Source organism: Mirounga angustirostris, unplaced genomic scaffold (assembly GCF_029215605.1).
Source record: "Mirounga angustirostris isolate CCGP_5_RB_7025 unplaced genomic scaffold, mMirAng1.0.hap1 SCAF_15, whole genome shotgun sequence".
Lineage (NCBI taxonomy): Eukaryota > Metazoa > Chordata > Mammalia > Carnivora > Phocidae > Mirounga > Mirounga angustirostris.
The window spans coordinates 60,823,745-60,836,119 of NW_026991723.1; the positions used below are offsets into that span (position 1 = coordinate 60,823,745).

Sequence of the window (12,375 nt, forward strand, 5' to 3'; positions counted from 1 at the left end):
AAACCCTGTAGTGGCAACTTCCTCGTGTTCTTACAAACTGTTCTGAGGATAGAGACCCACAGAAAACATCTGGACAGGGGAGTGGCGTAGTGAAAACTAGACTTTTGGGAAGCTAATTGATTTTATTATGTATGCCTAACTTCTTAGGAAAACCAAAAGCAACCCTCAGACAACCAGGAATTTCTTCAGATTTTTCTATCAGCAAAAAACCTAACCCAACACTGTTAAGAGACAAAGGAAACTCTCTTGGAGTTAAGTCTGATGCTGAAATGCCGCCTTACACATTACACACAACTATTGGAAGTGAAGTATTCAAAGACGTTCCAGTGCAGAGGCATGTGACCATGTCTACCAACAACAGGTATTTGGGCTTTACCTGGCTAAAAGGAGAAAAGTATGGTGAACGTAGGATAATAAATGTTAAAAATGTATGTTCAGGATAAGAAGGAAATACTCTGTTATATCTAATGTAAGTTCACGTGTGGAAGGGAAATGCATCATTACTACAAGGCCACTTTTCTTGCTACCTCAATGTCATTGTCTGAATATCTTCATTTTATATTTTCTCTGCATTTTTGGTAATCTCTCCTTATAAAATTCACATTGAAAGCTCTCAGAGGAAAAAAAAAAACTCTAACAAGTTATTTTAAGATGCTGTTTCAGCATAACTTACAATTTTTTTCTGAAAACCTTTCTTATAATTACTTTTGTAAATTTTTGGTAAAATCTTACTGATTTGCACATTCTACTATGCTCTAATAATCATATCCATAATTATACAGTAGCATCATACATCCGTGTATCAGAATATTGGACAGAATTAAGAGCAAGCTTAAAGTCATAGTTTGGGTGCTGCCATTTACTAGCCAGGTGAACGAGTGAAATTATTTCATCTTTTGGGCTGTGGTTTTCTCATTCATTTAATGAAAATGTTAAACTAGGTGATCTCAAAGTTCCTTTCTGGTTCTAAATCTTTCTTTTTATTTTAAGACTTTTTTTATTTATTTGAGAGAGAATGAGAGAGAGAAAGCACATGAGGTTGGGAGGGTCAGAGGGAGAAGCAGGCTCCCTGCTGAGCAGGGAGCCCGATGTGGGACTCGATCCAGGGACTCCAGGATCATGACCTGAGCTGAAGACAGTCGCTTAACCAACTGATCCACCCAGGCGCCCATGGCTCTAAATCTTATAATGTAATTCAGGTCAGCAAACTACGACCCATGGGCCAAACCTGGCCCATTGCCTGTTTTTTTGTAAATAAAGTTTTATTGAAACAAAGCCACATCCCTTTGTTTATATGTTGTCTGTGGTTGCTTTTGCCAACCACAGAGTTGAGTAGTTGTGCAGAGATAGTATGGCCTGCAAAATCTAAAATGTGTACTAGTGGACCCTTTACAGAAAAAGTTTACCAACTCCTGATATAGATGGATCAGTATCACATTCTTTCATTCTTTTCATGTCTTTATAAAATAAATTTTGTTGTATAATATCCTTTTAAATCAGTGTTCAAAAATCCCAGCACTGCCCCCCATACTAGAATATTTAGAAAGAATTAATTATTTTTAATATGTTAGATGAAATTTTTCATAGTGGTATATATTTAACGCTAGTTATGGCTAGTTATTACAATTTTGATGAGGTCTAGGAAATACATAGTTAAAACTGGATCTTGACCCAAAGCACAGGTTGGGTCCCGTATGTGACAAAGGTACCATCGTCTCCTCTAGTTGTGTGCCTAAATTTCAAGATCCATTTTGAATTGAATCTATAAAATGACAGCAAAACCTAGACATTCTGGATTGTGGTCTCAGGGGGGCATTCTCTATCCCATGGTCTGGTGTCTCCTACCTGTCTCTTAGTGGCTATAGGCAACCTAGGTAAGTGCCTTCCATTCCTCCAGGTACCACCAGCAGTAACTGAGTGGAGGCTGTGCCAGCACCAAGCAGCCCAAAGAGCAGGCCCAAGATGGTGCTTTCTGACATACAGCCTAATGTGTTGTCACCCTTCCACCTAGCAGCATTGTACAGGGATGTACATTCTGCTCCTATGAGCAGCACCTGCAGAGATCAAGAAGGAGCCCCAACAGCAACAAATAAATGTACCAGACCAGAATAGCACCATAAGGGCACTGAAAAATGAGTTATCATTGAAACTACAGACTACAGAAGTGGGCCAGGAGCTATGTGCTAAACCTAAGCAGGGTAGCTACCTGCTAAAATATGACTTTTAAATAGAATTCAGAGTCTCCTAACATATGTCCAAATGTCCAGGATACAATAAAAAAAAATCATTTGTTATACTAAGAACCAGGATAATGACAACTTGAATGAGAAAAGACAGTTGACAGATGCCAACACCAAGATGAATCAGATGTTGAAATTATCTGACAAGAATTTTAAAGCAGCTCTCCTAAAAATGCTTCAGTGAACAGTTGCAAATAATTTGAAAAAAGTGGAAAAATAGAAAATTCACCAAAGAAATAGAACATATAAAAAAAGAACCAAATGGAAACTATAGTATTAAAAAATGGAATACCAGAATAAAAAAATCACTGGGCTCAATGACAGGATGAATATGACAGAGAAGAGAATCAGTGAACTTGAAGATAGAGCAATAGAATTGGCCCAATATGAACAACAGAGTAGACTTCCCTCAAAAACAAAGGAAAACAAACAAACGAAAAACACCTAGTAGAGCCTGAGGGGCCTTTGAAAATAAAACACCTAGAAGAGCCTTAGGGACCTGTGGGGAAAATAAGAAAAGGTCTAACGTGTATTATCAGAGTCTCAGGAGAGACTCAGGAGAAGACAAAGAGTGGGGCTGAAAGAGTGTTTGAAGACATAATGGCTGAAAACTTCTCAAATTTGGCTAAGGACATAAACCTACAGATTCAAGAGTTCGGAGGGTCCCAAATAGGATAAATTCATTGAAACTCACATGAAGACACATCATAATTAAACTAAAAATTAAAGACAAAGAAAAAATCTTGAAAACAGCCAGAGAAATGACACATCATCTATAGGGGCATATCAGTTTTGTTTTGTTTGTTTTTTAAGATTTATTTATTTATCTATTTATTTTAAAGAGAGAGTAATATTAAATAGTAAAAACTATTATTAACTTAAAATTTGAGGACTCACCAAATCTTTTGAGAAGCTGATAAAAGGTATAAATGATCTTCCCAGAAAAATAAATGTGTACACATATACACACATCTTTGTATATTAATTCAGGAGATTCGTGCCCCCCAGAAGCCCTTTCTCAGGACCTCTGATTAAGAATGCATGTCTGCCAGTTAACAAACTGGAAGGTTCTAGAAAAATAACATGACAGATATTTTCTGATATTGTAGGTATCAAGCTAAGTTTACCATGTGACACCAGTAAAATAGAAAGCGGTCAAGAGTAAGGATATCTGATTGATTTGTGATTTCTCTGGTTTATATGAGGGAAGGAAATGTTTATCTCTAAAATAATGTAATTCCTGACCATTGTATTTTTATTAAGGTGATAAAATTACTAAATTAGGTATTTAATATTTTTATCCATAAAACATAGATAAATACAGTGCTGAAGGTCAAGGTTCCCATTAGGCCCAGAAAGAGAGAAGAAATTGCTATGTGTATATTATAGTGAGTAAGATCACGGACTTTGAATAGGAATAAATGGCTGTCTGGCATTAGCCAACAGACACCATGATCATAAAGGCATCTTTCAAGTATTAAGCTAAATGAATATAAATTTATTGTTAGTTTCTGAGTCTTTGTATGTTTAACACTATTGTATGTTTAGTACATCCTAAATATTTGTAGGAAATATTTTCTAAAATACCTTTATTGCTTTTTTCTGATTGCAAAAGTACTATGTGTATGGTATAGAAAATTTGCAAAGCATAAGGAAGTAAAAGGAATAAAAAAATTGCCTCTAATCCAAACATAAATGTAAACATTTAAAAAATATCTATCTTTTGGGGGCACCTGGGTGACTCAGTTGATTAAGTGTCTGACTCTCGATTTCGGCTCAGGTCATGATCTCAGGGTCCTAGGATAGAGCCCTGCATGGGGCTCTGCACTCAGTGGGAGGTCTGCTTGAGGATTCTCTCTTGCCCTTTCCTTCTGCTCCTCCCCCTACTCTCTCTCTCTCTCTCTCTCTCTCTCTCTCAAATAAGTAAATCTTTAAAAAATATATCTATTTTAGGGGTTCCTGGTTGGTTAAGCACCTGACTCTTGCTTTCAGCTCAGGTCATGATCTTGTGGTCATGAGATTGGGCCTCGCATCAGGCTCTGTGTTTATCTTGGAGTCAGCTTGAGATTCTTTCTCCCTCTCCCTTTGCTTCTCCCTCCCCCCTCTCTAAAATAAATAAATCTTTAAAATATATATATGTATTTTATTTGTGTGTATATAAGTTTTTAAAAATAGCAATGGGATCATGCTGTGTATTACTGTTTTATAACCTGTTTTAAAAGGTAAATAGCTTGTTGGCCTTGGGGTGTACCTGTGGGTGCTGCTGGCCATGTAGTGTCTTTTGATTTATGACCTTGACATAATAGATAGGCTTGTGGTTTTTTAATTTAAAGATATTAAGATTTAATTCACTAAAATTTATTCTAAGGGGTTATTTGTACTTTTATACTTTTTTAGGTATCTGTATTTTATCAGCTTACATCTTAATGCCTAAGTTTCCCCTGAAAACAGCAAATGAAATTATGTATTTATGAATGAGGGGAAAAAAGAATACTTCTACATTATCAATTTTTTAAGTTTGTTTATTTATTTGTTTATTTAAAGTAATCTCTCCACCCAATGTGGGGCTCAAACTCATGACCCCAAGATCAAGAGTTGCATACTCTTCTGACTGAGCCAGCCAGGTGCCCCTACATTATCATTTTTCATGTCAGGGAAGTCCATTGTCCAACCACATATTGTTGAATATAAATGATTTCCATTATTGTAAGCAATTCTTACTGAATATCTCTGTAGAACAGTCCTTGCATATATTCATAACTAGTACCTTAGAATAAATTGGTAAAATTGGGTAGGAGGGTATACATACTAAGGCTATTACTAATTTATGCTCTACACAGATTATACCAATTATATTCTAGAAGCATATGGATGTGATTGTTTCTTTGTACCCCTGTCAACATTAGGCATCACTTTTTTAGTTGATACTTTAAGAGGTGAAAAAATGTACCTGTGTTTTAATGTCTATTTCTTTGACTTTGATTCTTAAGGAGGTTATAATTTTGTCATATGTTTATTCGACCATTTGTAGATCGTTTATGAATTACATGTCTTTGCCCTTTGCACGACTTTTCTGGTTTTTTTTTCTTTTCTCATTTGTAAAAATAATTTATAAATTAAGAATATTGACCCTTTGTAATATGTTGTCAGTGTTTCCTCAGTTTATTTAATTTTGGTATTTTCATTATACAAAAACTTTTAAAATTTTCTAGAGTTACATCTATTAATCTGTTCTCTTGTGGCTGCTGTCTTTAGGTGTTAGGCTTAGAAAAGCATTTCTACCCCAATATTATATAATAGGTCTTCTGTTTTCTTTTAGAATGTTATGGTCTCATTAAATCTTTAATCCAAAATTTATGTGGTTGTACAGGATAAGCGTAGCAGTCTCGTTAGCCAGACGTCCTGCTACCAGTCATTGTGTAATCTTTTCTTTCCACACTGGTTTCGAATGCTGTATTTACTAATAATAAATTGTTATAAATATATGACTCAGTTTCCGGGCTTTCCATTCAGAACTATTAGTTATCTGTCTATTCTTTTGCTGTGCCAAAGTATTCAAATTATTATAACTCTATAATGTGTCAATAACCTTTACTCTCCACTTCCTCCTTTCTCTACTCCTGATTTGGCTTCTTGCTTCTGTCATATGCTTTCATTATACCTATTGCCACTATCATAGCACTTAGTAGGTTTTGTTTTTATAAATAGATTTTGTCAGTGCATTATTATCTACTTTCATGTAAGAGATTATACAAATCTAGCAGCTTATAACGCATATTTATTATCTCCTAGTTTCTGTGGGTCAGGTATCTGACACTGCTTAGCTAGGTCCTCTGCTTCAGTCTCTTATGAGGCTGCACTGAAGGTACTGGCCATGGCTGGGGTGAACTGAGCAAGAATCTGCCTCTGGGCTGATGCACATGGTTGTTGGCATAATCATTTCCTTTTTTTCTCAGTGCCCGAGTTCCTAGCTGTTGGCCAAAGACCACCTTCAATATCTTTCCATATAGGCCTCCCCAATATGTCCATTTGCTTCATCAAAGCCAGCAAGGGAGAGATTATGCTAGCAGGGGGTGGAAATTAGAATCTTCTGTAACCTAATCATTTGTAATCCCCTCAACCTTGAAATATTCTCTTGGTTAGAAGCAAGTGACTCAAGGGGAATAGATTGCACAAAGCTGTGGATACCGAGGCAAGAATCACTGGGGGCCGTGTCATAACTGCTTCCCACAGTCTGTTTTATCAACTATATGTATAGTCCATGAGATAGGAGTGTGTTTCTCTTGTTTAATCATAGTTCATTTCTGTCTCCCCATGCCCCCACATAGTAGGTCCTTAAATAAGTGTTTGTGGGGTATGAATGTGTCTCTAATACATGGCATATGTTTAGATTTAATGGGGGATTTTTTTGGACCAGTCTAAGTATTTGTCTTTTTTTTTTTTTAGAGAGAGAGAGAGAGTACGAGTGGGGTGGGGGGAGAGGGAGAGAGAGAATCCCAAGCAGACTCCACACCCAGTGCGGAGCCCAACTTCGGGGTTCCATCTCATGACCCTGAGATCATGACCTGAGCCAAAGTCAAGAGTCGGACGCCCACCCGACTGAGCCACCTAGGCGGCCCACTATTTATTTGTCTTTTAAGAAACAAAATAATAAATGTTTTATACTTACTGTTATAAAATTGATTGGACCTCTTTCATCTTATTATGTTTGTTTTTCATATGTCCCTGCAGTTTCCCTTGAAAGCTTTCTTTTGCTATGTCAACTGTTTTCTTTCCTGTCCATCAGACCTACCCATGCTTGAACCATAGCTCTCCTTGCCATAATCTCTCTATGCTCTCTCTTTGCTCATAACCCTCTGCCTGCTACTAGAGCCCTCAAAGCAGACTCAGAGCAGGGGAAGGTTCCAATTTACATTTTTATGGTCTGGTGCAAGGGAAAAGAGTGCTGTCTCTCTACCAGTTCTGCAGAAGTAGGAGTTGGATATGTTTTGGCATCTTCTGTTATTACCCAGATGCATTAATACATAAATACGATGCTCTTATAGTTGCATACCATCATATAGTAAGTAAGTTGTGTTGGTAGTCTACCATTTAATAATTTATTATAGAATTAAAATATTATGAGATGTGCTTCATTCCAAAGAATTGGTCTAATTTTTAGAGTATTCCATACCATCCAAAAATCGGAAAATATGTGTACTGTGTCATTGTCACCCACGCTAGTCCCATACCCACTGTTGGGCAAGATGCAGTCATTGATTCATTCAGTCATCTTATTCACTATACAACATTCACTCTCCCTTGCCTGGACCAAGCACTGCCCTAGGCACCCGAAACAGGTCATTAAGACACTTGGAGTCTAGTGAGGGAGACTGACATGAACACAAATGGGGGGTGTGTGTGTGTGTGGTTTCTTTGTCCTCCTATTTGGAAAAATCTTCCTACATATATCCAATATAATTTATATAAAAATTATTTGGCGGAGGGTATGAGATGTGGGGAATCTATGTTTCTTCTTTTCTAATTTGTTATTTGAACAATCCCCTCTGTGGTTTGGAATGCCACTTTTCTCATATGCTCAGATACAATGTAAATTGAGTGTTTCTAAGCTCTGTATCATTTTACTTATCTGCTCAAAGATTATAAATGTTGCCACTTTATAACTCATTACAGTATCTGGTGATGGAAGTCCTTCATTTTTTAGTTATATTCCAAAATATTCTTTACGTTCAACTGCTTATTCTCTGCACGATTTTTTTTTTTTTTTTACTTTGTACAGCTAGTCCCTTAAAGGTGAGTACTTGGAAATCTAACTTCCAAGTTCTTTTAAAGTTCTAGTTTAAATTTAGCTTTTAATACCCATCACCTGGTATTAAGGAGGGCACATGTGGTGATGAGCACTGGGTGTTATATGTAACTAATGAATGTTGTTGTAATTGTTGTTGTAAAACTGCATCAAAAACTACTGATGTATTATATGTTGGCTAATTGAACATAATAAAAAAAAAAGAAAAACGCTAAAAGTGAAAACCATAATAAAAAGACTAAACATAACTACATTAAAATTTTTAAAAATAAATTTAGCTTTTAACACATTTTTCTCTGGGTGAGTATGAAACATGAGAGCTAATACCAGGTATCATTTTCATTTTTGCTCATTTTGAAATATTCTGACTTGTTTTGCTGTTCAGTGCTGCAGAGACTTTAAATGAAAAGTGGTGTTTAAAACTTGGCATAGATTTTGCTATTAGAATTTTAACTTACTTTTTTTTTTTTTTTTAACACCTTAGGTTTAGCCCAAAGGCATCCCTTCCACCACCTTTTCAGATGCATCTCTCAAGAACCTGTGCTAAGGAGATGAGTGGTATGTTTTCTAAACATTATCTTCATGATACCTTTTGGCTTCTGGAGCCTCAGAGCCCCTAAGAAAAATATCTGATGGTGGTTTTTCACATTTGCTCTCACCTTATCCTACTTGGAGTATATCTCTCTTCCCCTCTTTCCTCATTTCTTTAAATTATGACGTGAGGTGATCTAAAGAGAAAATAATACCTCCAGAGATATCATTATTCTGACATAGGCCTTTCTCACATCAGACCAATTCTCTCTCACTTCCGTGTGTCACCTGCAGAGATACTTGTGTCCCTTGTCACGCTCTCACTCATTAGAGGGTAAGATTTAAAGTACGTAAATATGGGACTTCAACTCATAAAGTGGTTTCAGATACTCCACCATTTAAAAGCCTTGGACCCTAAACCGTGTGCAATGACCACTAAGCATCTAAGTACGAATATAAATGATTCCTTGGGTTATAAAATCCAAAAGGGCTGTTAAGAAAACTGTAAGAAATATAATAAAGTCAAAGAATCTGCAGATTAAAAATGCACACACTCGTTCTCTTGTCTTCTCCAACCAAAGTATAAATTCCCTACTCATAGACCCACCTGAGGGACAGAGTGTTTCAAAATCAGTATTTATGTTGCAAGAAATTTAAGTGTGATTTTAAATGATTTGCTGCTTTAAGTGTGATTCTTAGTGAGTCAAAATAATTTTTTCCGTAAGAACACATCTCTGGTATTTCTTATAGAAATTAACTGAATAATATGATTTCTGTTTATATCAATTACTGTTACACAGGCATTTTCTGAAACATGGCTTACTCAGTAAAGTTGTATACCCTTTAGAGATTGTAAATCCTTTTCAATTAGAATAAGCTTTTTTCTACAGAACCATGAGGACTTGTTTCAGAGGACTGCAGTTCACCTGGCAGCTGATATGTACACACTTATACACAGTCTTTCCTACCTGTTATAAAACAGATTACTTCCTTGATTTGTTTAACAAAAGGCACACAAGTTTAGGAGACTCCCAGTGGCCCCACAGAAGAGGTGCATTTAGCAGAGACTCCAATCTTGCATCAGTTCTGACACTCTCTCTTTAAGGGAGGTCTGGCCAGTTCTCAAAAGCTCATCTTTTCCTTATTCCTGGTCCTTTTGTATCATTATCTGGGAAGAACCTAAATAAATTAGTCATGCCTTTATATGGACATCGTGGACTCATTTGTTTGCTGAGCCAAATTAAGTCTCGTGCCCTGTGGTTGATAAAGCAAAGTCAGCATCTAGCCATCCTCAAGGAACCACTCACCCTTTGGCTTCCTGGCATCCTCAGAGGCCAGCGTTCCCAAACTAGTCTGTGTATCTCTCTACCTGCCAGTTTAAGATAGAACAAAATTTGCTGAATCCCGGTAGAAATACTGTCTGATTAAAATATGAATATATTTTGCTTGTAGATGGTAATCTTTAATACACTCTAATCTGTGTCCCAGGGAAACTTAGAGGAGGTTTGGAATGAATTTCATTGTTCTTAAAATACCAGAACTGTCAGCTATAGTGGACACTCAAATTTCTTTATTGTCTAGGATGTTGGCTCAGGCATTCTAAGTTTTAAATAAAAAATAAGTGTGAGTAAAGAGAGGTAGCTAAAACTTTATAAAAATTCACTTATAAAAGATAAATGATTTGGATTGAGGAAATAAAAGCAAATTAGTAGATATCTGTGGGTACCAGAGCTTTTATTTAGTTTATAAACTGAGGCTAGGATGATTACTGTAGGTGGATCAATTTTTGAACTTCTGTGTATTGCCGAATTATTTTTCTCATTAATAAAGCACAAAATTATATTTTAAAACCTAGACAATTTTTTATTTTCTATAAAACGTTCTTTGATCTTACAATTAAGGCATTATCCTAATGCTTTGTGGAATATAACTTTAAGCATTTCATATATACCGGTATTGTCTAAAATTTAACCTTTCTTAGTTGCACTAGGAAATGATTGGTTAAATAATAAATTTCATTATTCTTTACGAGGCAAGATCATCCTGATGTTTAAATTAAATTAGGAAGCATCCTTGTAACATAAAGGGAGCAGGTTCCCTCTGTGGGTGACTGTTGAGCCTACTGGTCATTTCAGAGTTAAAATTTAGAATAAAGTTGTCATAGTCCTGCTTGGCCTAATCCTGCTTGCTTCTAAGTCCCTTGACCCCCATAAGCCTGAAGTATAACCAAGCCTAATGACACAAATACTAGGTAATGGGGATAATCTAAAATGTTAAGCCTTCTGGCTAATTCTATCATTTTTTTAATTTAAAGATCATTTAAATCAGACTGTTGAAAAACCAAATGTCACGCCTCCTGCCTCTTACACTTATAAGATGGATGAGGTTCAAAACCGCATAAAGGAAATACTAAACAAGCATAACAATGGCATTTGGATATCTAAGCTTCCACATTTTTACAAAGAGTTATATAAAGAAGAACTTAATCAAGGAATTTTACAACAATTTGAACACTGGCCTCATATTTGCACGGTACGTTTCTCCTTATTCCTCCCTTCTGATGCCTCCTCCCTGCCCCACTTTCAGATTTTGAGTTATTAGTCATATCACCTTTACCCCGGGAGCATGAAGCACTTGACATAATATTGCTTCATTAATATTTATCTCTAAGGTTAACATCAGTTAACCTTAGAGATATCAGTTCTTATTTATAGAAGTATGTCAAGATTGAGGGCTATGTGCGTTGTGATTGCTGTTTTTATATATTTTGTTTTAAATTATTTTTACATGCACTTAATATGTGATAATATGTATATCATTTTGTATTGAACTGCTTCCAGTAGATGCTGCTAACTTTGCCGTTTTCATAAGTTGAACTAACTGGTAATAAAACTTTATTAGCTTCAAATTTTACAGGCTTATTATTTTGGCTGTTTATAGAGTACCTTATTTTAATTTTTAAATTAATACAGGGCTGTGATTTAAAATGTTTACAAACTTCTTTGGAGGAAAAAAATTGACAAGTGAACTGACATCAATTTCTATACCTGTTTCTACTTGAGAGTCTATTATTATAATAAAATGATGGATCAGAATAGTTTATTAGAAATCCTAGTTCAGCCAGCAATAGAGACAATTAGATTCTTTCTTTTTTTTTTTTTTTTAAGATTTTATTTATTTATCTGAGAGAGAGAATGAGACAGAGAGAGAGAGAGCATGAGAGGGGGAGAGTCAGAGGGAGAAGCAGACTCCCCGCTGAGCAGGGAGTCCGATGCGGGACTCGATCCCGGGACTCCAGGATCATGACCTGAGCCGAAGGCAGTCGCTTAACCAACTGAGCCACCCAGGCGCCCCTAGAGACAATTAGATTCTTAAACTAAAGTAACTATTAGATGTTTCTTAATGTTTTCATTTACATAGTATATATTCAACGATGTAACTATTTTAAATGGCAGCATTAGCAGCTACTTGGGGCTTCTAAGCTTGCAGAATTAAATATATATATATATATATATATGCTTTTGTTTGATAGAGGGCTTTCATTTATCTAATTTAATATATATTTTGGCCCCCGATCTTGTTGGGTAAAGCACAGGCCACTCTCTTTTTCTAAATACCTGGCCTGAAGACAGCATGTATTTTTGTAACCACTTTTTCCTTCAGGTCACTGACACCCATTCGAGTCCCAGTCACTTTCCCGGCAAGTGTCATTCGTTCATTCATCCGACCATTTGTTCATACATGATTTACCGTGCACCTGCAGGTACCAATCACTGCTGTAGATGCCAAGAACGCCTT

The 12,375-nt window shown here is 36.1% G+C and overlaps 1 protein-coding gene across 7 annotated transcripts in view; it reads left to right on the forward strand.

The window, feature by feature from the left end:
* Nucleotides 1-12,375, forward strand: part of TDRD7 (tudor domain containing 7) — a 78,157-nt gene that overhangs the window by 20,063 nt on the left and 45,719 nt on the right. For all 7 annotated transcript variants that reach the window (XM_045882738.3, XM_045882740.3, XM_045882744.3 and 4 more), the window contains 3 exons: nucleotides 148-361; nucleotides 8,531-8,604; nucleotides 10,892-11,109. In XM_045882738.3, coding sequence (XP_045738694.1) covers nucleotides 148-361; nucleotides 8,531-8,604; nucleotides 10,892-11,109 — 506 coding nt within the window. The remainder of the gene's footprint in view (nucleotides 1-147; nucleotides 362-8,530; nucleotides 8,605-10,891; nucleotides 11,110-12,375) is intronic.